The sequence below is a fragment of the Drosophila miranda genome, chromosome 2 (assembly GCF_003369915.1).
Source record: "Drosophila miranda strain MSH22 chromosome 2, D.miranda_PacBio2.1, whole genome shotgun sequence".
Classification (NCBI taxonomy): Eukaryota; Metazoa; Arthropoda; class Insecta; order Diptera; family Drosophilidae; genus Drosophila; species Drosophila miranda.
The window spans coordinates 470,888-495,324 of NC_046675.1; the positions used below are offsets into that span (position 1 = coordinate 470,888).

At 45.2% G+C, this 24,437-nt stretch overlaps 7 protein-coding genes across 10 annotated transcripts; 6 read left to right on the forward strand and 1 right to left on the reverse strand.

Moving 5' to 3' along the window:
- The first annotated feature begins 548 nt into the window (after positions 1–548).
- Positions 549–2,535, forward strand: LOC117187041 (prolyl 4-hydroxylase subunit alpha-3-like). Its single transcript, XM_033388745.1, has 8 exons — positions 549–763; positions 818–957; positions 1,013–1,163; positions 1,216–1,546; positions 1,602–2,039; positions 2,094–2,141; positions 2,200–2,365; positions 2,426–2,535. The coding sequence occupies exons 1-8, from the start codon at positions 573–575 to the stop codon at positions 2,485–2,487; spliced, it is 1,527 nt and encodes a 508-aa protein (XP_033244636.1). The 5' UTR covers positions 549–572; the 3' UTR covers positions 2,488–2,535.
- A 46-nt stretch (positions 2,536–2,581) lies between these two features.
- On the forward strand, positions 2,582–4,546 carry LOC117187040 (prolyl 4-hydroxylase subunit alpha-1-like). Its single transcript, XM_033388744.1, has 7 exons — positions 2,582–2,808; positions 2,863–3,150; positions 3,208–3,410; positions 3,458–4,035; positions 4,095–4,145; positions 4,201–4,366; positions 4,426–4,546. Exons 1-7 carry the CDS (start codon positions 2,600–2,602, stop codon positions 4,482–4,484), a joined length of 1,554 nt encoding a protein of 517 aa, XP_033244635.1. The 5' UTR covers positions 2,582–2,599; the 3' UTR covers positions 4,485–4,546.
- Positions 4,543–5,486, forward strand: LOC117187043. The gene is made up of 4 exons (XM_033388749.1): positions 4,543–4,762; positions 4,817–4,968; positions 5,028–5,133; positions 5,194–5,486. The coding sequence occupies exons 1-4, from the start codon at positions 4,572–4,574 to the stop codon at positions 5,444–5,446; spliced, it is 702 nt and encodes a 233-aa protein (XP_033244640.1). The 5' UTR covers positions 4,543–4,571; the 3' UTR covers positions 5,447–5,486.
- A 157-nt stretch (positions 5,487–5,643) lies between these two features.
- On the forward strand, positions 5,644–7,102 carry LOC117185970 (prolyl 4-hydroxylase subunit alpha-2-like). Its single transcript, XM_033390095.1, has 5 exons — positions 5,644–5,873; positions 5,935–6,086; positions 6,149–6,299; positions 6,366–6,553; positions 6,606–7,102. The coding sequence occupies exons 1-5, from the start codon at positions 5,680–5,682 to the stop codon at positions 7,100–7,102; spliced, it is 1,182 nt and encodes a 393-aa protein (XP_033245986.1). The 5' UTR covers positions 5,644–5,679.
- LOC117187044 (prolyl 4-hydroxylase subunit alpha-1-like) lies at positions 7,057–7,731 on the forward strand. 2 transcript variants are annotated; one of them, XM_033388750.1, is made up of 4 exons: positions 7,057–7,185; positions 7,238–7,285; positions 7,366–7,531; positions 7,606–7,731. In XM_033388750.1, exons 1-4 carry the CDS (start codon positions 7,120–7,122, stop codon positions 7,689–7,691), a joined length of 366 nt encoding a protein of 121 aa, XP_033244641.1. In that variant the 5' UTR covers positions 7,057–7,119; the 3' UTR covers positions 7,692–7,731. The 2 variants fall into 2 exon arrangements, with proteins under 2 accessions (XP_033244641.1, XP_033244642.1); XM_033388751.1 differs by having other exon boundaries at positions 7,124–7,185; positions 7,243–7,285.
- Positions 7,732–7,784: 53 nt separating this feature from the next.
- LOC108155853 (prolyl 4-hydroxylase subunit alpha-2) lies at positions 7,785–10,938 on the forward strand. The gene is made up of 9 exons (XM_017286965.2): positions 7,785–8,856; positions 8,938–9,089; positions 9,151–9,307; positions 9,366–9,684; positions 9,742–10,218; positions 10,293–10,355; positions 10,415–10,490; positions 10,557–10,646; positions 10,710–10,938. Exons 1-9 carry the CDS (start codon positions 8,678–8,680, stop codon positions 10,844–10,846), a joined length of 1,650 nt encoding a protein of 549 aa, XP_017142454.1. The 5' UTR covers positions 7,785–8,677; the 3' UTR covers positions 10,847–10,938.
- Positions 10,939–12,420: 1,482 nt separating this feature from the next.
- On the reverse strand, positions 12,421–21,274 carry LOC108157099 (J domain-containing protein). 3 transcript variants are annotated; one of them, XM_017288964.2, is made up of 5 exons: positions 21,176–21,274; positions 20,197–20,371; positions 17,311–17,412; positions 13,685–13,840; positions 12,421–12,893 (listed from the first exon to the last, which is right to left on the reverse strand). In XM_017288964.2, the coding sequence occupies exons 1-5, from the start codon at positions 21,271–21,273 to the stop codon at positions 12,645–12,647; spliced, it is 780 nt and encodes a 259-aa protein (XP_017144453.1). In that variant the 5' UTR covers position 21,274; the 3' UTR covers positions 12,421–12,644. The 3 variants fall into 3 exon arrangements, with proteins under 3 accessions (XP_017144453.1, XP_017144454.2, XP_033244638.1); XM_017288965.2 differs by having other exon boundaries at positions 13,724–13,840; positions 21,176–21,271; XM_033388747.1 differs by lacking the exon at positions 21,176–21,274 and having other exon boundaries at positions 20,197–20,991.
- Positions 21,275–24,437: the final 3,163 nt, after the last annotated feature.

Consider the following 24,437-nt stretch of genomic DNA (forward strand, 5'->3'; position numbering starts at 1 on the left):
GGAGATCTTCCACTCGACCTGCAACAATATATGGATGCACTCGGAGAAGCTCGAAGTGATCATACCCGAAGTACTTTACACCCAGCATATATATATGTACAAATTTATGTATTTAATACAATGTATTTTATATGTCTTTTGGCATCGCTGTTCGCAAAAGACACGATTTGATGTTTTGCCAAAAAAAATGTCGTCAAATCGGTCGAGTCGTTTGGGAGATTTTTATATAATATCTTATCCGTTTCCACTTGTATGTACATGTGTATGTTACATGTGTATGTACTTATTCTTTATGGGGTCGGAAACGCTTCCTTCTGGGCGTTATACACACCCATTTTCACCACAAATCTAATATACCCCTTTACTCTTCGAGTGCCGGATTTAAAAAATTAAAGGTAACAAAGCTATGAAACCTATCAGTAGGTGATGGATATTGTTGTATTAAGCAGCCCAATATAAGCGAAAATGTTCAGTAGCTCAACAGATATCAAAGCGAGAAAAATGCATTTCCCGCTTGTTAGTAGTTTCTTTAAACTCATAAACAACCGTTTAGTATACACGTAATTTTCAAAATGAGAAGATTGAAGTGCTTCCTGTGCTTGATCTACCTTTGGTTTCCCGGTGCGACCTTAAGGCAGCTAAACAAGAACTATGCCATGTCAATATACGATCTGGGAGAGCTACTGACCTATAATAAAGTGCTGGTCAACCACCTAGAGGCCTACGCGGATAAGTTGCAGCAGAGGGTGGACCTTATAGACAGGTGAGTGAAACTTCATGAGACTAAGCCTTTAACAGGTTTTCCATGGCCCTACAGTTATGTTGAGATCATGAAAGAGAAGATAGCTCGCGCACAAAGGATGGATTACGACCCTCCGTCTAGTTTTTCCTTCATGCGTCACATGCAATTCGATTGGCTCAACATTCTGTGGTATCTGGAGCAGCAGCCGGGTGAAGGTCAGTGCTCCTCGAACCATCGAAGAACCTTTTCATAAGGGATGTTTCTCTACAGCTCAAGCTACAGGTATAAGCCTTCTTCACTCTGATTTACCGACTACCAAGGATTTGGAGGAAACCCTTAATGGGCTGTGCCGCATTCAGACCATTTACAATCTAAATGGCTCTGATATGGCCAAGGGACTCCTGATGGGAGTGCAGCACAAGTGAGTGGAAGAAATCATTCGAATAAGAATAGTAGTGCTCATCAATTTTCAGTTACTCCACCACCCCATTTGAGGGCTATACCATCGCCAAGTATTTAGCGAAATGGGGGGACTATGCCAAGGCAAAAGATTGGATCTCTGTGGCCCTGGATCTATACGAGGCGGATGAGGATTACTGGGATTTGTATGAACAGCAGGGACTGTCTGCGGAAAACCTGTATGAACTGTATGTTGAGGTTTTAAATAACTTGAGCAAGGACAAGGAAAGGCCTCTTTCCATGATGATTGAAACCCTAAAGAGGCATCCAAAGAACCACAACTTGAAGCGGGCTCTCACTAGGCTGGAAATAAGCCATCGCATTGGGGAAGAACCCCAGGAACAGGTCAGTGGAGGAACCGCAAAGAAAAGCCAGTAATGCGGATTAATCTATCATTTAGGAGTCTGAAGACCAGGATGACTTCCTGGACTGCTGCTCTAGAGAGTGCCGCCGAGGATCCCGACTTTACTGCCTCTACAATACCACTGCAACAGCGTTCCTCCGCCTGGCACCCCTGAAAATGGAGCTGCTATCACTTGATCCCTACGTGGTGCTCTACCATGATATGCTTGCGGACAGGGAAATGTCTTTACTGAAGTCGATGGCACAGAAGGACTTGGTTCGAGCCGTAACCTACAATGTAACGGAGAAGAAACACTCAGAAGATCCAAACCGCACCACAAAAGCCGGTTGGCTGGACCCTAGCCATAATCTAATACGAAGGATGGGCATATTGACAGAGGACATGACTAACCTGGATCTCGAAAGATCGGAGGACTTTCAGGTTCTCAACTACGGCATTGGCGGCCACTATGCCGTCCACCCCGACTTCTTTGAGGTAAGACCTTAATACTTTAAACCAACAAAACCAACCTGATCGAATTTATTTTAGGGTTCTAATCCTGAACTCCCCGATCGCATTGCCACACTATTGTTCTACGTGAGTAACCTGTTGTTCATCTTTGGGAAGAGTTTCTATGAATCTCTCTTTCATTCAGTTGAGTGATGTGCCTCTGGGGGGCGCCACAGTGTTTCCCTTACTCGACCTGTCGGTGTTTCCCAAGAAGGGAGCAGTCTTGATGTGGTACAACTTGGATCACAAGGGGCAAGGCATGGAAAAGACCATTCACTCGGCCTGTCCCGTCGTTGTCGGCTCCAGATGGGGTAAAATTAACCTCAAAAGAGAAACAAGATTGATTCAATAATGCATTTCCTCCCAAACAGTGATGACCAAGTGGATAAATCAGCAACCCCAACTGTTTCGACGGCCTTGCCTAAGAGAGTAGTGAATAAAGCCTTTCGTTGAACGGAAACCATGTCAGATTCATGACCAATCGATTTCCCTGTTTTAGCTTTATTTTCTTTATTGAAACTTCAGTCAGTGGCATTCCAGAGATAATGTTGACCAGAAGTCTTCTCTATCTGTCGATTTTGGTTGTTGTCCGGGATGGTGGCGCCCTGAAGCTGGAAGAGAGCGAAGTGGTGGATCAATTCTATTCCACTTCAATCGTTAGCATGGAGGATCTCCTGGAGTTCCATGCGGATTTGCTTTTCCAGCTGAACAGCTACATTGGCGTTCTGAGAGCTAGGATGAAACTCATACGAAGGTGGGTCTAGGGTGCTGTTTTGTAAGCCCGGGTTTCATCCTCCCCTCCCTCTAGGATAGCAGATTACATGATGGAGCATGATCATATAGTCAGCCTCGAGGACCATTCCCTAAACTACTTTCATCTCGTTCGGCACATGCACAAGGATTGGGCACACGTGCTGGAGTTGATGGAGCAGCCCCTGGGTAAGAGTCAGCTGCTGTTTCTAAAGGAGTCGCGGCCCCACTATCCCAGTGCCTGGGACTTGGAAGAAGGCTCCTTGGGTATTCACAGGATGCAGAAGACCTATCAGCTGCAGCCCAAGGATATGGTCAGAGGCCTGCTCGATGGCGTTCATCATGGGTAGGCGCAGCCATAAAAGAAAGATCCCTTTCCTCCTTCATTCGAGGTCCTTTGCAGGACACGCTTTTCAACCCTCGAGTGTTTCACCGTGGCTCGAGCAATATATAAGAAGCACAGATACCACGACGCGGTGACTTGGCTGGAAGAGACCCTTAGCCTATACGATCAGGCATCAGAGCAGACAAAAGAGAACTACCAGATCCTTGGATTTGATGTCTCCCAAGCGCACAAGCTGTACATCAAAGGCCTCATGCATCTAAGTGAGTTTTGCAATCAATTGACACAAATCTCTCCTAATGACAATCAGATCGCTATGAGGATGCTTCGAAAGCCATTGATCGGGATCCCAAACCCTACCTACGGCGACTTCGCGATCGGGTACAGATGCGGATGATGAGCACTAACGATCTTCCGCTAGAGAAGCCCAATCCTCCTCTGACTGGCTTACAGCTCTGCTGTCGTGGGGGCTGTCCTTATCGGGACATGCACCGCCTGACCTGCAGCTACAACACCACAGCCGCGCCCTTCCTCCGGCTGGCTCCCTTCAAGACGGAGCTTCTCTCACTCTCCCCCTACATGGTGCTCTACCACGACGTCATCACACCGCTGGAGTCGCTGGCGCTGCAAAATCTATCCAAGCCCCACATGAAGCGTCGGGCCATGGTCATGGTCAACGATCTGAAGGTGAGGCCTTTTATTGACTCGGGACGTACCTCGAACTCTGTGTGGCTCACGTCCCACGAAAATGCGGTCATGGAGCGGCTAGAACGAAGAGTCGGGGTCATGACAAACTTCGAGATGGAGAACTCGGAGGTATACCAGCTGATCAACTACGGGATCGGAGGCCACTACAAACCCCACACCGACCACTTTGAGACCCCACAGGTGAAGGCCCGACCGTAACGGAATTGGACTCATTTCTGATCTATGATTTTCCACCTTAGGCTCTCGAGCATCGCGGAGGAGGAGACCGAATAGCCACCGTTCTTTTTTATGTATGTTAAATGTCGAGTTTTGATTGAAAATCACTCTAGTTGTCGTGTCCTGCAGCTCAGTGATGTTCCCCAAGGTGGTGCCACTCTCTTTCCACGTCTAAATATCTCCGTTCAACCACGACAAGGTGATGCTCTTCTCTGGTACAACCTCAACGATCGAGGACAGGGCGAAATAGGCACTGTCCATACTTCTTGTCCCATAATCAAGGGATCTAAATGGGGTAAGTATATTCTCTTGAACGTATAATGAAACCCATATGCACTTTTCTCTCTGTTTTAGCCCTGGTCAAATGGATAGACGAGCTGTCGCAGCCGTTCCGCAGACCGTGTAATCGATAGTACTTCCTTTTATACCCATATCTAATACAGAATTCTGTTAGCCACGCTTCGCTTTGACACTATTCATCGCTGAATCGCACATCAATCATGTGGTTTTCGCTGCAAGTAAGCCTCGTTCTGACGGCTCTTTCCTACTCTTTTTGGGTGGAGGCAAACGATGGGAAGGGTTCTTATTCCAATTTGGGCATTAAAGGACTGATAGCTGTGGAGGAGAAGCTACTAACTCAAATGGTGGACTATAGCAGTGTGCTCCAGAAAAAGATCAGCTTGATGCGTCGGTAGGTGCCACATTGAAGTAGAAAGAATCCTGACCTTAGTCAATCCAATCTCAGTTACATTGCTTTGATGAGAGTGAAGCAAACGCATGCGGAACCCGATAGGGAACAGTATATGGCCAATCCCCTCCAAAGCTATTCTCTGATCCACCACATGCACTTCGACTGGACGACTTGGCGTAGGCTCATGGAGCAGTCACTAGGCAGAGGTAGACTCTCCAAACATACGAACGCTCTCCATTAATCAAGATCTCTTCCCTTTCTTTAGAGCAAATCTCTGAAATTCGTGCACTAATGCCCCAAATTTCAAGAATTGAATATGGTACCGCCATGCAAGATCTCATCCACGAACCCATGGCAGCAGTTCAGTTCGAGTAAGTGCAAGAAATCGATAGAATTGAGCGAGGAAAGAGTCTTAACAGATCCATATTCAGCCCGTTGGAGGCCTTGGAGCTTGCTACCTTCGCATACGACAAGGAGCGCCCCGATCTCGCCGAGAAGTGGCTGAATGTGACACTAGCCGGCTACGAGAAACTCAGTCCCAGCAAAAAGAAACTCTACAAAGTGCTGAGCGTGGTCAAAGAGAGTGAAGTGCAAAAGCTCTATAAAAAGGTAAAAAAAATTAACAAATTGTTTTGGATTTTTGAATTGTTAAAAAAGATGTTGTGGCTATATTACAAACTCTAAGTAATACATATGATGCTGTACTCCGCAATCAGCTCTGCAATAACGTTGACGTTAGATAAATGCATGTCGCATACAAATACAAAATACAACATTTCAATGTAAATAAATATTGTATCATACCATTTCGAATCATCTCAATTATTCTTAGAAGAGTGACGAATTGATAGCCCCATGAACCCCTTAAGACTGTGAGTTTTCCCCCCAAAGCAGCAGCTTCCAGTCACACACCCAATATGAGAAGAAGTACCATAATATTCTTCGTGGGAGTGCTCGCCGGCTTAGACAGCTTTTCGAATGCCCAGTCTAGGGAGCATCCCGCCAGGTCGATATACAAGCTGCGCGAGTATCTTGAACTCCAAGGAAATTTGGTTCTCAACCTGGAGTACTATGTATACCACCTGGAAATAAAACTGCATAAAATCCAAGAGTGAGTAGGGCGAATGGGGAATTGGGGATTTCGAAAGATTAATCCTCTAAAAATCCCCTAGAGCTCTGCTTGACATGGAGAAAGTGCATGCTCTTTTTGAGGAGGACAAAAGGGCCTTTGTGTCCAATCCCGTCAACAGTTTCTCGCTCATCCGACACATGCACTCTGACTGGATGAAGTGGCAGCTCTACCTATCGGGGGACCCAGGACAAGGTTAGTTTTGATCCCATACCGCAGTCGTAGGCCCTTGATGAAGTGTTATGTATACTATTCAGAACAACTGGCGTACATGAGGGAAACCAGTGCGTATCTCCCCACCAAGGATGATATCGCAGACGCCCTTCTGGGTATGGAAAGAGTGAGGAGTGTGTATGGCCTGGAGCCCCAGGATATGGCGAGTGGCTTGCTCTCGGACGTGCAGTACGAGTAAGTGATCCGATGTTAAGCAACATCCTGGATGTACATATATTCGAGCTACTCGATCTCCACCAGCTCTAGTTTTTCCCCCCACGACTGTCGCTCGCTGGCGGAGTACAGCATCGGAATGAAGGACTACCCCACTGCAGAGCGGTGGCTACAGGTGGCCATATCGCTGCTTCAGGACAGAAATGAGGATCCAGTTGTCCCTCTGAACATCATTGATGTGACCCAAACTCTAGTAGAAAGCTACCGCGCCCAGCGTATGTAATGAGAGCTATCGCAAACCGGATATCGACTCTCATTTTCCCGCAGGAAATCCTTGGAGTGCTGGGCATATCCTGGAAGCTGCTCTGAAGCTGAGTCCTTTTGAGGCTCGTCTGTTGAGGCTGAAGGAGCAAGTGAGCACAGACTTGATGTACGAGGCTCCGCTGAAACCCAGGCCAAAAGAAGTGCCCGATCAGGATCACTGCTGTAATGGGCTTTGTAAGGGGCCCAGGAACAGGCACCTCCACTGCTTCTACCTCACTAAACGAGGATCCCCCTTTCTGCTTTTGGCCAGGGTTAGGACTGAGATTCTCTCTGACGATCCCTTTATTGCGTTGTACTACGATGTATTGACCCACTCCGATATGGTGTCCCTGCGGAACACAAGCGAGCCGTTGCTACATTCAGCCACCACCATTCAATATCTTAACGCGCCGCAGGAGTTGTCTACCTCCCGTACAGCGCACTCCTTCTGGCTGGAACCGACCATTACAGAGGCGCGACACAAAAAGCAGATCAGGTGCTTTGGGATGTCACGGGCCTAAATCTTAGCAACTCTGAAATGTTCCAGGTCAATAACTATGGGATTGGAGGATCGTTTATGCGCCACAGTGACCTTTTGCAACTCGTAAGCATATCTTTAGTCTCCATCTAATTGATATTCCCATTCGGTTGTCTAGGAAAGAAATTATCTGGTGAGAGAACGCATTGCCACGGCCATATTTTACGTAAGTGAATGATGGACGACGATTCCTTCCCTCTGCCTATTGTCGAGTCTATACGAGTACGAGTATGTCTGATCCCACAGCTAAGCGATGTGCCCCAGGGCGGCGCCACCTTGTTCACAGAGCTGAATGTGACCATATTCCCCCAGGCAGGAACTGTTCTTTTCTGGTACAACCTGGCCCATTCCGGAGATCACGATATGAGAACACGCCACACAGGTTGCCCCGTCATCGTGGGTTCCAAGTGGAGTAGGTTTTCCCTTAGACTGTTTTAGCGATATCTGCAAATAAGTATTACCTTGATTTGGTTCTTTTCCTGTTAGTGATGACCCGCTGGATATATGACGATGGTCAGGCGTTCACCAAGCCCTGCCACACGAAACTAAAAAGCCCCATGGTTATGGCCTAAGCGGAGATAATGTGCCAATAAATTGGATTACTCTACAAAAATTGCATGGCGTGAAATTTTTATTTTGTTTCCCATAGTCCGATTTCAGTTTGAAAATGGCCAGTTGTATAGGGACGATGGAACAATTGATGTTCCTGTAAGGAGATCTTCCACTCGACCTGCAACAATATATGGATGCACTCGGAGAAGCTCGAAGTGATGAAATGATGAGGAAAAAACCCCACCCATATCCTCTAATAGAGTTTTCAGCCCAGAAGGGGCATTAACCACATTATGCTCTTGGCGAGTCCCGACAACATCTTCCGCTGGAGGAGCCAGTGAGAAAGGATACGTAAGATCTTTCTCTTAGAATGTGAAAAACAGCCTGCTTTCGGTGCAACTCTCTTACCTTGAGACCATTTAGAAGCTCCTGCCCCAGTCCATCTCAAGCAAACACACAAAAGGAATAATGTGTACCCCTGTGGTGCCTCCACAGGATAATGCTCACTCTTCGGACCACCAACCAGCCCATCCCCGAGTCGACAAAAGACAAAGCCTACTGAAAATAGTGAAATTATCACTTGACTACAAATGTGCCTAATTCTTTTCAGCTAGAAGCTTTTAGATATCCGATAAGCAGCAGAATTTCACAAGCCTCATTCTCTATAAAGGAACGAGAATGGTACCTATGAGGAAGTATGTCTACTATATGAAACTTTAAAGATAATCATAGCTTAATAACCAGTTTATATCTTATTACGAAGAGAGTGTCTATTTTCTGATTTGATACGATTCGTGGATTCGATTCTCTCTCTACTTGACATTAGTTATTTTCTACGCCAAAACCAGTTGCCGGCTCAATGAACCCCAGGCTTTCTTTGAGTGCGTGCGAAAACAGGTTTCGAATCAGAGGCAGAACCTCTAACATCTCTGGAATTATGTAATATTCAGTGGCTCTTCAGTGTTGGGTCAAGTGGTAGATTCAGTCGGCATATAATCGCTCCGGGATGATGTTACCCCTGCTGTTGGTGGGCGCCCTGTGGCAGGGCCTTTTCCTTGCCTGTGAAGCCGAGTTCTACTCCTCCGTGCACACGATGACCAAGGTATTTGGATACGAGCAGAAAATGCTGCAGCACATGCAGAAGTTCGTAGCCGATAATCAGAGCAAATTGGATTTCCTGAGAGCGTAAGTGCTAGCGAGGGGCGTGGCAAATCAAGCGTGACTCACGACTAATTGAATCTCGGAAAACTCAATCTGCACCGACAGGCGGCTGCGAGAGTTCGAGCAGGAGCGCACCGAGGCGCAACACTGGGGCACGGCATACTTCGACAGTCCGCTGAACCAATATTTGCTCAGCAAGCGACTGACGGTGGACTGGCGGCGGGTGGAGAACCTCATGGATGCCGACACGGGCGAGAGTGGGTGAAGCATCAATTTAGCGGCTCGAACTCTATTAAAGACACACCTCTTCCTAACCAGAGCCCTTGGAGCGGCTGCTGAAGCTACGACAGCGTCCGTCCATGCCCGATGCCAGCGAACTGGAGGGCGCCATCGATGGCCTGCTCCGGCTGAAGTACGTCTACAGGCTGGAGGCCAAGCACCTGGCCAAAGGCATTTTGGATGGAGTGAACCATGGGTGAGACAGTGGATATTGATCCAATCGACCTTTGCTGCATTGTTTCTTTGTTTTTTAGCACACAGCTGAACTCCGAGCACTGCGTGGACATTGCCCGATTGGCATTGAGGGATCAGCATCCGCGACTCGCGCACGCCTGGCTATTGGAGGCGAAAGATCGCGTGTTCCAGGACCCAAAACTCCATCCGCAAATTCTGGCTCTGCTCGTGCAGGCCAAGGCGGAGTTGGGCGACTTCCGGGGAGTAAATGACACCTACCAGGAGCTCTTGAGGCTCCATCCAGCCAGCGAGGAGCATGCCAGAAACTACGAGGAATTCATGCGGAACCATGCAGTGAAAGCTGGCTTGTATGAATCCAAAACCATAGAAGAGCATGCCGTAAGTGAGAAGAGTTCCCTTTCAAGTGGTGATTCCAACTTCCCATATCTTTCTCAGCCCATACCCGAGGATCCCTCGCAACTGGACGAGTTCGAGGCCTACCGTTTGACGTGCAGCGGCCACAGCAGGCTCACAGCCAGAGAGGAACGGCATTTGCGTTGCGGGTACATGACCGAGACGCATCCCTTCCTCTTGTTGGCGCCCCTCAAGGCTGAGGAGTTGAGCCACGACCCCCTGCTAGTGCTCTACCATGACGTGATCTACCAGAGCGAGATCGACGCCATCAGGCATCTGACAACCAACAGGATGGCCCGCGCAATGGTCACACTCACCAACCAGTCGACGGTGTCCAATGTGCGCACCAGCCAGATAACCTTCATCGCCAAAACAGAGCACCAGGTGCTGCAGACCATTGACCGCCGAGTGGCAGACATGACCAACCTGAACATGGACTATGCGGAGGATCATCAGTTCGCCAACTATGGCATCGGTGGGCACTACGGTCAGCACATGGACTGGTTTACCGAGACTTCCGTAGGTTCCTGGATTGTTCTTAGATAGAGATTTACTACAATGTGACACTCTCTCTCTTTCCCTCTGCCACCCAGTTCGATAATGGTTTGGTTTCCTCCACCGAGATGGGCAACCGCATTGCAACGGTCCTCTTCTACGTAAGTAGAGAAAGTAAGTCTTCGAGTGGCCTTTTTACGTAGAACATCTCCTTGAACAGCTCTCGGATGTGGCTCAGGGCGGCGGCACTGCCTTTCCCTATCTGAAGCAGCACCTGCGTCCCAAGAAATATGCAGGTACTTAACAAGTTCATTTATTCACTTCAAACACCCCTAATAACTCAAACACTTTCGTCTCGATAGCCGCCTTCTGGCATAATCTGCATGCAGCGGGCAGAGGTGATGCCCGCACGCAGCACGGTGCCTGCCCCATCATCGCTGGATCTAAATGGGGTAAGATCTCTGGAAAGAGTTCTCTATGTTCTATAGTCTATATTCTATATATGTGCTTTCCAGTCCTAAATCGCTGGATTCGGGAGTTTGTGCAGTCGGATCGACGTCCCTGTCTGCTGTGGGATGACTCTCTTGCCACTTATGCTCAGATTATGGAGCTGGCCAAAAACCAGGAGACGAAGAAGGAAGCATCAAGCTGAGGGCCAGTCCAACCACCAAGTCAAGCTTTAAGGAATGAGATTCTAGTTTATTCGAAATTTATATGGAAATAAAGATATTAATAAGTGATGAAGTTACCCTTTCTTATGATTCTTTGAAAAACGATTGGATGTATAAGTGCTCATTGGTTGATAGATAAATATTCCTCCCATAAATAAAAGAGCAGTGATTGCCTGAGGTCCCTCCAGAAGCGGGGAACCCCTTTCCAAGTTTTTTATTTCATTCTTATACATTTCATTCTCCGCTTACAATTGTCCAACTTTTTTTTTAGTTTAGGTCAAACCAACATTAATAATTTGCTAGTAGCTGGAATTCCCCGATGGGTTTCTCCTCTAAAAGAGAAGGAGGGGAATCCGTATCCTGCCTTTGGCATGCAGCTGCTTCTACGAATCGGGTCTGGTCCATCCGGGTCCATCATAGGTTCTATCCGCAATATGTGTGTATTTGAATAAATTCAATAAGTATGTCTTAAAACAAACATCCATATGTGTGTATTTGTAGATATACGAGTATGTAATGCCTTTGATTCCGGCAACAACATTTAGTAATTACGTGTGGTTTCTTATCTGCTCTTTGGCATAATAGTAATAGTAGAATATAATATGACAGTAATTCTTGTTGTCTTTTTCTGGGGATCTGGGGCTTGTATATGCGTATAAGTTGAAAAGTTCACCGCTCTATCCGTCAAAACATTTATATAAATTTCTCTTATTCTTTTTTTGTAGTTTTCTTACATATCTCTCGAGATATCGTTTTGTTTTTCTTCTAGTAAATAAAATAGTTTGTCAGTTGTGGAGTTTTGCTGCAATTCGAGTTGCAATTGAAAGGACACCGAGTGAAAGTTCTTCTGACTATGCAAATGATTCATGTTTTATGTTTCTTTTTTCTTGTGTATAAAGATTAAATTCGCTTTATTATATATGTATGTGTTTTCCATTTTTAATGTGTCTGTGTATTTGTATGTGTTTGAGTGTGTTTGAGTGTGTTTGTGTGTGTTTGTGTGTGTGTAATGGACCGGACTCGTTTCCGGTTCCGCTTTCGCGTTGTGGTGGGTGTCTCTGTTCACTAGTTTTAGTTCTAGTTTTAGTTTTAGTTTCAGTTTAAGTTTAGTCATAGTTTAATTTTCAGTATGTCTTGCCAAGGGATTGTCTTTGGGGGCACATGGTACACATTCACATTCAACATCGATATACAAATACACGGTTTCACATAAATATAGGTATATATATATGTCTGTATATATTGTGTATATAGTAAACAGCATCTGTATATGGTATATTCATCGTTAAAATTTTACTATCGTTAAAGTTTAACTTAAAATTGTTGCTGCACACGCTATGCCTCCTCCTTTCTCGTTTCCCGTTTATCGATTATCGTTTCTCATTTATCATTTATCGTTTATTGAAATTACAGTTTCTTCGCATAAATATATATTACCATTTTTCTATATCTTTTGTACACCTATATAAAGAGTATCGTATCTATAATAGAGAGAGTATCTGTGCTCTGTAGTATGTAGTAGTTTGCAACGCATTAACTTCACATCGATAATAAGTTTGTTTTGTTTTGTTTTGTTCTTGTTGAATATTTTGATATAATTGCATTAACGTTTATGGAATAATTTGCTTTCCGCACTCTGCTGGACGATCATCTTGCCGATCCTTTGCTTTGATATATGCTTGTATATATGTTTAAATTGAAACTCCCATCGGCCACAAGCCGGCCTCTAAACAATCCCATCCTACACCTCACCCCCATCGCCTCTTTGCTCTTTGCTGTTTAGATCTCGTAGTTGCGGAACTTGTTGGCCACATCCGTGTTCTCCGCCCCCCACTCGGTCTTCCGTCCGCCGTAGTAGAGTGCGGCCCCGCCCTCAGAGGCACGGCGATGGGCCGGATTGGGGGAGGCTGCGGTCAGCCCGCCGCTGCTGCACCCAGCCCCGGCTCCAGCTCCCGGTCCGATTCCAGCTCCATCTGCGGTCTCCGGCAACATGCGATCCTTGGTTTTTGGGGTGACCCAATGCATCGACTTTGATTTCGATTGGAATTGTTCGGGGTTATTCGGGAGAGGATGAAAATTGACATTAATTGAGAATTCTGTGGTTTGGTAGGAGGGCCAATGACTGGCTCTCCTTGGGGCATGCACAAAACACACGCACACATAGACACACATAGTTGGATGAAGAGGCACATTCAAGATAGGTAGACATTCGGTGAGGCACTCAGGAGCAAGGCGAGAGAGAGAGAAATATACTATGTACAGTGGGGGTTTGGGGGTGTATAATTTTGTTTACACTAAAACTTGAGTTAAATTGGATTTGCGAACGAGGATATTCTCCCACTCCACGGGACTCCAGGGGACAGTGTCCGCCGCTGATGGATGCGCGACAATTTCCTCTCTGCCCGGCAGCGGAAATTGCCTTGGGGGCAGCAGAGGGGGCGTGGGCTTGGACGTGGGCGAGTGGGGGTCGGTTGAATAATCACGTTAATTGTGGCGCAACAAAAAAGCGACTCCAGCTTGGATTACAAATTTCATTAGCTGCCTGGGAAACAACAAACAACTGGGGAACAGCCGAAACAAGGTCAGGTGTTGGCGCAGTGCAGCGGGGATGCTAAAGGACAAAGGAGTCGGATAATAAGTAAGCGGGCACTCGGCCTGCGCCTTTGTGCCGCAAAGAGTGGGGGAGTGAGTGGTGTGCTACGGAAGGGAGAGAGAGCGTGAGAGTGAGAGTGAGAGTGAGAGAGAGAGAGAGAGGTAGAGGTGACTACTTCTCCGACGGGTTTCTCGTACTGTCTGCTGTTCCTGGCCCATACGCATACCTCTTTATCCACTTTCTCGGCAATCGTGTATCTTCTCACCTGACCGACATGCTCCTTCATGCCCAGCCACTGCTTGTAGCTCATCGAGATGCCGCTGTTGCGCCACTTGTCGTACACGGCCCGCTTCTCCGGATCGCAAAGGGTCTCCTTGGCCTCCTGCGAAGAATTGAAGAAAAACACAGGCATACGTAAATGAAATAGAGTGGCACAGAACTCAGAATACCATTGATATAGCGCATAAATTGGATAGAGGCAGGTGTGAATGTCGTTGCTACCCATAGAAATGTATAAGCAGTTTTGGTTGTATTTCGTCTTAACTTCAGTTCCAGTAAAGTTTTGGCCGTATTGCTGGGATTCTTATCGATTTGGGTGCTTCCTTTGATCTTCGATTCTGTTTCATGGAACTCAAAAAATAGTTGGCCCTAAAATGTTGCATTTTTTCTTCAATTCATTTCCATTTTACCTAACAGAATGTGTGAAGGGGTAAACCCATTTACTTGCCGTCCGATAGGCCTTCTGTGCCGGGGAGGCGGGAGGAGGGCCCACACATAATAGTATTGGCCCCGCAACGCACCGCCCCGCCCCGCCGTGTGGCCTCATGAAAGTCAGATTTGCTCAAGTGCAAAATCAACAGCTGCAGAGATTTCGGATGCCTTTCCTTAGCATGTTAATCAATTTCATAAGCCAGGATACGGCTTTGAGGACGGGTCTATGGCACACTTATTGGCATGTCCGTGATTCACACACACCACACCACACAGGGGCAGGGGCTCTATCTAGCCCTCACATATTTGCACGCTCAAGTGGCTTTGATAGCTCTGCTTGGGCTGGATTTATATCTCGACTACTTTTATGGCCAGGCCCAACACCAACACCAACAGCCAAGCAGATACACAAAGCGATGGTAGAGACACAGAGACGGACACTGATACGCTTGTTGCACACTCACACACACACACACACACGGCACACTCATTGGAGCTGTGAGCTTTCATCGGCCGCCCTGCTGTTTTATTGTTCGGGGAACGCTTTTCGGGGCCGTGTCTACATGATAATCAATTATTTTACTACTCACTGATTATGTGGGTCGGCAAACAGGACAACGGGACTCGGGACTCTTACTGACTGACTGACTGACTGACAGGATGCCTTAAAGGATGCCTGCCAGCTTGTTTGTGTTCAATTAGTTATATTCCGAGAATATTTTAAGATCCTGCCGAGTGGCAATTAGAGAAACTGCACACGACTGGAATCAAAACGAAAACTCCCTCGAAGTCTTGATCCCCGTCCGCCCTGCGGTTTCCGTTGTGGGGCCACTTTTGGGGCTAGCCTGCCAACAGCAAATTGCGTTGTAAGTTGTTGGTTGTTGGTTGCATGTTGAAAATGAAGTCAGGATCATGGCAGGGCCTCCTGCTCCTCTGACGACGCCCTTCCTCATTTGCTTAGCCTCTGGGGAATGTGGGGCATTTTGTGACTCTTCCGAATCTCCACATTTCACTTTAAACGTTTCATGGTCTCCGGGCTGGCTTTGCTTTATGGCCTGGCCGTAAAGCCTGCCTCTGTTTCTTCGCCCGGCTCTCCGCTCTCCGCTCTCCGCTCCTGCACATTTAGACATCTTTACGACACACGTGTCCGAGACTTTACGAGCTGTAAATTGTGGGGAACAAGCTCCTGAACTGCCATAACTATCATTATGAGGAAATTGTGAGTGTCTGCACAGGACCCTCATGCATATTCAGGGACTACAGGCTTAGGCACCCACCTCTCTTTGGTGGGAGGCTTCTATTTGTGTCCTCTGTTGTTTTTGGGTGCACGTATTATAAACTTCAAACAGACTGGCATCATGGCTTGGAGGGATATTTAATGGAATCCTCAAGTCCTTTCTATCGAACTCTAGTTTGTACAAATGTATCAACACAGAGTATTCCTCATTTACGATTCATTTTGGACCTTTTCTAACACCTTAATTCAGTCCAAAGAGTATCTGTTGAAATATATTGGAGTACAGGTAGGGCTGAGAGTCATTCATAGAGTACAGGTCCGCTAATCATTCTTCACAGCACCCTGTCGCAGATTCCTGTAAATTCCCACTCGGTAAATCAAATCATCCCCCAAGTGGAAGCACACCCCTCTACCGCCACCTTTCCCCTACCTGTGGCAGGACCAAAGACATTTCCTACTGCCCGTCCATTAAAATTGTGTGTTTTTTCTTTCATCCACACATTAATGAATTTTCAGGCTCTAACAATCCTTGGCCCCTCCCGGCATTTGTGGTCCCGATAATGTTTCATGCTTTGACATGAAAAATCAATAAACGTTTTCAACAAAAATAATATACTATATATAATATATAGGTAATTGATTTTATCTCATCGCTGGCGCCTTGTTTATCTTTTGTTGCTCGGAAAATTCAATTTGAGGCTGAGGGTGCGTATCCGTGTGAGTGTGTGTGTGTTTGTGCGTGTTTGGAAGTGGGCTAAGTGCATGTGTGTGTGTGCGTGTGTGTGTGTGTGTGTGTGTTGGTGGGATCTATTGTTTAATGCAGCTTAAAACTTTCCCCCACTGACAGACACGACTTTGAATGGATTGAGCCTTCGGTTGAGTGGGCCTTCAGCTAATTACTGAAACTATCCCAAGAGGGGGCTGGAGGGCTGAAGAGCTGAATGGCTGAAGGGTAGGTGTTCTATGTAACTACGGTTCCATCATCATAGTTCTGTTTCACTCTGGTTGACCTCCTTTAGGGACCTTTGGGGCTCCTTCTGCATTGCCGTATTTTAGTGCTATTTATAGACAGGGACATTTTATAGATAGCCTGGATCCTGTAGATGTGTAGTATTTTCAAGCACTCTCTGTAGCTTTTACAGTTCCCAGGCGTCGGGCCTACATATCTGCATCTCCGATCCATCCCATTGAAGCCCATGCATCGATGTGTATTCTGCTGGAACACACATAGTTGCGTTGTGGCAATCGTCTTTGTGGCCTCGCAACTTTTGGGTTTGTTCTCATTTGTTCGCATTCTAAAACCCACGGAGATACTATCGCCCGCCAGAATACCCAAATATATTCCGAGGGCACTGCAACCATTCCCATTCCCTTCCAGCATCGGCACGACACTGTCTGTACTGAGGGATAACCTATACAATAGTTCAAACTTTGAAACCAGTTTTGGTTTTGTGAAGTTCCAAACTTTTGTGTTTCTCCGAAGGAATAGCAATTATCTCCTCCCTTCTCGGCAATCGTCCCCCACATGAGGCCATGAATGCCAGAGGACTGGCAGAAAGTTGGTTATCCTCTCCTGTTCTTGTTCCTCTCGCATGCATTCGGCTTAAACATCTTTTAATTTTGAGCCCGCTTCGGCAACTTTGTTCTCGAACATATTGGCCCACAGGCTGTCAAATTTACAACGTCCCCATGGGGGGGCCCTGCCTCATGCCTCATGCCACATGCCACTCCCACACTCTCTTTCGCAAGTGAAAACTTCATTAAATATGCAAAATGTTGAAATGCTTGCCTTTTCTTCATTACAGGGCACGGGACGGGACTGGAACTCGACTCTGGTCGGGGTCCTTGTTCTGCTCCTTGTTCTGGGTGTCTGTTCTTTTCGGGCCATCTTCCCGTTCGCTTACCTTTAGGTTCTGGAACTTGGCCTCGGCCTCCTTGTCGCCGCTGTTCTTGTCGGGGTGGTACTGGAGGGCCAGCACCTTGTACTCCGCCTGGATCTGCTCGGGCTGAAACGAGAACAAATAGCACAGGGATTGGGGCTCGTTAAGTGAATTGCGATAAGGAATTCTCTTTTTGCTGCAAATTAACTAAGCATTTTGTGGCATTAATTTTTAAAGTGTTCGTGCTCCGTTCTCTGGAAAAACATCATCATAGTAAGAAATGGGGAAATAAAGCCCCCAGAGAAACAGCCAGAGACATACATTCATGTGTGCCTGTCTGCTTGTAATGCAGATTTCCGAAGGATGAGCGGGGTCCTCGAAGGATATCGCAAGTCATGTGGCAGGCCTGTCGGGGGCAGGCGGAATGGACCCATCAAACGATGGTCGTATCTGCCCGACACGAAAACCACAACCGAACAACGAATCAACAATGGGGCAAACATTAAAACTGGGAACGAAAACGGGTTGAAAAGTGTTTCGGAGAATTATTCGTGCGATGCTGAAAACCACTTAAAGTAATAGAAAAGCTGTCGCTCCAGCCCCAGCTCCAGCTCCAGCTCTAGAAAGGAAAATCCAATAGAGGAGGCTTAAAAGCTGTTGCCAAATTAATTCTCACTCAACTATTCCCCTTTTTATGACACTGCCACTGACACCGACTTTGACACTGACGAAAGGGCTGTTGGCTGTCGGCAACAATTGGCCAACAATTGAAATTAATTAAGTCGAAAGTGTCTTGAAACCGAGCAACAAGTTGGCCGTCGGATAAAAGACATCAAAATGACTCTGGCACTGGCTCTGGCACTGGCACTAGCCCTGGAACAAGTGCCCAGAGGGAGGAGGATGCTGGCGGGGAACCAGAAGCATCATCTACTATCCCTAGCACAAAGCAGCCTGTTGATTGTCTTGTAAATGGAAATGGCTTTTCGCGCACCATCAAGCGGGGCACACAAAGGACACACAAAGGATACACAGAGAGAGAGACAGACAGAGAGAGGGAGAGGGAGACTCTGCCCAGCGGCGGCTGGCCCCTGCTTTACTTTGATTCCATTTTCGAGTCCATTGTCTGCCTCTCAAACAAAAACAGAGAGCAAATATCAAAAGGCAGAGCCAGAGAGCGAATTTATTTGGGTCATTCTACCGTTTTCTAGAATTTTCATTGGCAAGAAAATAAAACCATCAAAAGCATGGATATTTTATAGGTCAAATGGAACGCTTTACCATTTCATTTGCTGCCTTTCGCTGAGCCAAATGCACTGCAATGGGGCGTATAATTAATTGCAGCGCAATTAATATTGCTCATACGTCTAGATGTACGGTGTACAGTCGACGAATAAACGGACAGATAGACCGAGAGATTCTCCTATAATTAGCCAAATGGAATCTGTGGCATCCACGGGGGATGCCCCTTTCCCCTTGCTTGAATTCCTTTGAGGAATCACAGAACGCATTCCCATTCCCCGCTCCCCTTAGGAATCTTTGGAATCGTTTGAATCCGCAATTGCATTAACAAATTGCCTGTTGCCATTGAATGGCCCCAATTAAATATCTGTATCTGTATCGGTAGGCTGTATCTATATCTGTCTCTGAATTTTGCATAGCAATCGTATCCCAGGAGAATCATTTCCATTTGATTAATTCCGTTGCATCACTTCTATTGGACGAGTATGAGATTCCAGATTCCAGATAGCGGCCAGAGCAGATCCCACTGCAAATTAGCCCCGAAAACATTTCAAGTTTGTCCAGTGGATTGTCTGGAGTGCATAGATTGCTGGAACTGCTCGGATTGTCTGTCTGTCTTGGGTTGGTATGCAAATTCGATTCCCGAGAACAATTGCCAACTAATCTGCATGACAATGGACCCTCCGCTCGGCTGTTGCAATCGCCCCAGTCGTTCGATGGTCAAGGGGGACGGGAATGTGTGCTGTGTAAGAGTCTTAGACAAACAAACGTCAGCGGGTCATCGGAGACTACGAGTACGTGATGGAGGCCAGGCCATAATGCTTAACCCAAGCTATTTTCCTTCCCCTTCCTCTTGCCCGCCCCAACACCCAAGGGACATGTATCTGCGGCACACGCAGGGGGGAATATTTGATGAAATCGATTCAAAACCAGGCTTTGGCTCCTGTCCACAGCCTGTCCACAGCGCGACTGCTCGACTGCTCTGGTGATGCATAATTCAATAGATTTGTTCTTGATGCAATCGACAGCTCTGAAAATTGCCAAAGGTATACGCATTTTCCGGGCCAATAAATTTGATTACAGCACTGCCTTTCCGAGCATTGAAATTTACTGAGCCCGAAAATCGAACAGCTCAAGATGAATGGCAATGTCATGTGCCAAAATGCCATTAAGCTGCTGGGGATTGCCTCTGCCTGTCAGCAGAGGAGCAGAGTATTAGAGGGATAGACGGATGCTCCTTAATTCCACTTTGAGAGGAGTTCAGGAAAGTTCTTGAGCTGCTCTGAAACTCTCATATGGTTTTCACTTAGCGCTGGATCTGGGGGAGGACAGATCAGTGCCAATTCCCCCAATCTACGACGACTGCTTGTGTAATTGAAACTAATTCCCAAAGCTAAATCTCTCACCTCAATATCAGAGATGGAAGCCGAAGCCAGAGCTCGGATGATTCCACGTTCGTGCGTGGTGGGCGGTGCGAATTGCGGGCAATAAGAGATATCACGATTTCAAGGTGGCGCATGAACAGAACTCGTCTCGAATTTGCAAACTTTTCAGGATTAGACCCCATTTAAATGCTCTGAGAACTTAAATGGGTTTTTATGGGTCACCTTCATTATCCCTAACGTCCTGTGGAGTGGGAGTGGGAGTGGGGGTGGGGGTGGGAGCACTTACCGACGAGGTCTCATCGCAGTGGAGCAGGGCGTAAAAGTCCTCGTTGGGACTACGCTTGTAGTTAATGATGGCATCGACGGCGCTCATTGCGTCGGGATCTTTCTTTCCTGGGATCGGCTGGGATTCTCGCTCTCTCTCGCTCTCGCTCTCTCTCTCTCTCTCTCTCTCTATGTTTCTGCGGGGTAGCGGATTCCGTTTATAGGGTTAATATATCGTTATAGAATTAAACGGAGCTTTCGACTCGTTACTGATTTGAGCTTGAATTTATTTCGTTTCACGGACAAATGTTTGACGCCCTTAGGATCAAAACAATAACATCCAGGTACAAATAAATGGTGACAAGCAACGTAAAAAAAAGGAAACTATTCAGGACAACTTCACGCATCAGGCAGTCTTTACATATCTTTTAAGATCGATTGAGGGTGTACAGAACTCTGGTTCGTATCATATGATTCAATAACTATCGACAGGGGAGCGAGTGACCTTCTAGTCCGAGCAATTAACAACTAAAAATAGGGCTTTATTTAATGCACAAACGAAATACAGAAATCGCTCGACAATCAGTTGAAAGATCTGGTTTGGGTTTGTATTTGTTTGGGTTTTTTTCGATTTCAGTTTCGGATTGAGATTGAGATTGAGCCACAGAGGCACGGAGGCGCAGTTCACTTTCACTGTTTTTTCCGCTCTCTTTTTCTTCTGTGTGTGTTTCAGTTCTCTAGCATTTTGTTAACACCGCACTAAACAACAATAACTATTGTTTTCGATTGTTGATTGTTTCTCCGCACTCAGAATTGCATCAACTAAACGGAAAACGGAATCGTGGATTGCACCAGAGACTACTATGCTGGAAGTTTCTCTCTGGCTGGCGCCCACATACTCTCTTTTTGCCAATCTTAACTCGCTCTCTCTCTCTCTCTCTCTCTGTCTCGAGCTCCCACTCTCGGTTCCCTGTGTGTATGCTTTGGAGCTATGTATTTACTTTGCGGCCAAGCGAGCGCTCACGATGTTGCTGGTATCGCGTCGAAATTCGTTTTGTTTTCTTGACGCAGCACAGAGACGAACCGAACGAGCTGGCATTTGCAGACTCTTTGTTGTCAACCAGGGTATGCGCGTTTGTATACCCTATTTCGTGAATATTATATAAAGATACTGTTTTCCAAGCTGCTTTCAAATGTAATTAATAAAGGCCTTGTTTTAGATTGCATTTTTTTGGCCCATTCATGCATTTGATTAGTTTCTTGTATATATACTGATCCCTGTACCAAGTTGACTGACTAGTTTCTGAATTAATTATAGCCTGGGATGACACAAATTTCCGCAATTCTATATCATCCATTTCCCCCAGGGTATGTGTGCATGGAATTAGCAACATGTTTGTGTATGGAATGAGACTCATTGTTGCAAAAGCGAAACTGCGGCGAATCGGGTATTGCCTATATTTCAAGCTATAGATTTTCCCACTAAGCTTAATCATAGATAAATGCATTTTCTACAAGATTGCTTCTTTTAATTACCTTTATGTATTTTATTTTGACCAAAAAACGGTTTTCAAGGAAATGTTGCCGCAACAGTGTGTATGAAATGGGACTCATTATTGCTAAAGCGAACTGGGGCGAACTGCGGCGAACTCAAATTCGATTCAAAAAACGACCAATTCTTTGTTCCGTTGAATAATACTATCTATATAGAACATTTAGCCATGCCCAGTCAATTTTGTACGATTGATGAATCAATTCTATACATGATTGGCTTATTCGAAATACTTGCATTTATTTGATTTCTATATAACATTGAAAATTAAATTAATATTAAATGCCAGCGATGTTTTTTCTAAATAATCGATGCTTGGAGGATTTACACCATTAATAAGTTATGATAGTTGATACGATAGTATGAAATATTCGAAAAATATAACAATCGAAACTGAATCGCAACTTGCCGCCTTGATCGAAGAGCATATTCCTTGATTTTAATGTTCGGCCTAATATTACTAGCTAGATAGGACCTTTAGCCCTAAACAAATAATTTTATCCCCTTAATTATTCAATTTTATACAAGAAATGCTAATTTTAGGGACTTATTTTTATTGGACTGTGTCTAAAACAAGGTTATAACAAAAACAAAGCGGTAACCTAAATTTATTTTCCAGTTGAGTCGATTTTGTGATTGTTGTTTTGAAATAACAACACCCGTATTTTTAGTTTAAGAAAAGATTTAAAATCGTATAAAACATATATATTTATTTAGACTGTTTCGGAAGACACCACTCTTCCTCATCAGCGATCTTTTCTTTTTCAATAATGAAAAAGATGGTTAATCGGACAGCCTACATTTCTGTAGCCATTGGCATATTTTTATAAATTAAAGGGCGATGCGTGCTTTTCAGCATTTTGTAAATATTTTCTATTCACAAAAGCCATCTTTTATTATTCCCTTTATTTTTTTGGCATAAGGGCTATTCTTTTCAGAATATAACTGCCCTTCATGCATCCATTTCCTTTTATTTTTTTCGTTTATTTCGAAACGCTTTTTTTCTGCTATTATATATTTATTGGTATTCAATTTATCATTGAACCACTTATAATTAGTAGACACAAACACTTTAATCAAGTGCTCTACGATTTCGCGTCTATGAGAAGCGCATGGACTAGAATCCGTAAACCACTCCAAATCATGCTTAACGCATTTTTCAATAATATTTCTTGCAATATTTTTATCGCATGGAGTGGTTTTGAAATATTCTGTAAATATTTGAATATGCTTTAATGAATGTTCAAAAAGAGCTTGTGTTGGATTTTTAATTCCACGGATGCTCTTTCCATCAGGAACTACTATTCTTTGACAGATAGTACATTCAATGTTCAGTTTGCACAGAACAATTCCTAATGTGTTTCTAACAGCAGCGAATTCCGCAATTTTAGCAATTGGGCGATTCAAACTTTCCGTTTGATATACAATTAATCCATGCTGTTTAATGGAATCCTCCAAATTTACCTTTTCAGGTATTTCTAGAGGCAGGTGCTGAACCAACTGAGCTGCTGTTGGGCTATCATATTGCCACCCAATTTCGCGCTTTAAACTATTAAAATATTCTTCCAGGGAATCTTGGTTGAAACCCCTGGTATTTATTTTTTGAATATCTTTTATTTCTAAAAGATCTTTAGAAATTTGATTGATTCTTTTGCAAGTTTCAATCAGCCTTTTCAGGCAACTGGCTTGGGAATCTGTTTCGGTTATTTTATGGGGGCCGAATTTAATCTCTCCCAAATAGCTTACGAATTCATCCAAGCGATTGGTGAACGTTTTATTGGCACGGAAATATGTATTGTTCAATACATCGAAACCATCGTTCATACTTTTTAAAAACATGGATGTAGCAATGGCTTTGGATTAGCTGGAACGGTGATTGGAACAACAGGTTAGACGGGGAACTACAATATTGATAATTGTCTTGGGGCTTCTCCGGCAGGTGTTGCTGGCTTGTGACTCAGCTTATCTCAGAAAAATACCTCTTAATTGAATAATATACCTACACAATACGTCATTTTATACACAAAATGTAGAGATTTTTTAAATTTTCCACCAAAAAGATGCTATTTAACAGAGCCGAAAAGCTATTCGAAAAAAGTTTACACAGCCGAAAAGCTGTTCAGGAAACTCAACATATTCGAAAAGCTTTTATGAAAAGGTAACTGATCCGAAAAGCTATTTTACAAAGATAACAGAGCCGACAAGCTTTAGATCCAGTTAAAGCTTTTGCCATAAAAACCTGCCATAAAAGAAGCACTTTTTGTCCACTTGTTGCTCGAAAACCAAACACAAAGAAGAGTTCACTTCAGTTAAGTTCATCTTTCCCGCAGCTGTCAAAGTTTTGCCGAATTCGTTAGATGGAAATTAATGCCCAAAAAAATAAGAGCAGCCCATCAATCTGCGGACAGCTGTCAGGCAGACTCTCCCCCAAATCAGCCCCACCCACGAACACCAAACCCCACCACCGCAACACTGCTGAACCAAAATGAATAGAACTCTGCCGAACCGAACGAAAGGAGCCGCATAGCATTCGTTTTCAAATTAAAAGAGCCATCGAAGTGTGAAGGAAAGTTTGCAGCAAACGGAAACGAAATTGAAAACTGTTGCATACTTTTGCTCGGCCGCAAAACCAGACCTCAACGGGCACCGGGCACCAGGCCGCAGGAAAAGCCTACTGCCAGCACCCACTACCCACTTTGACCAGGCCGAAA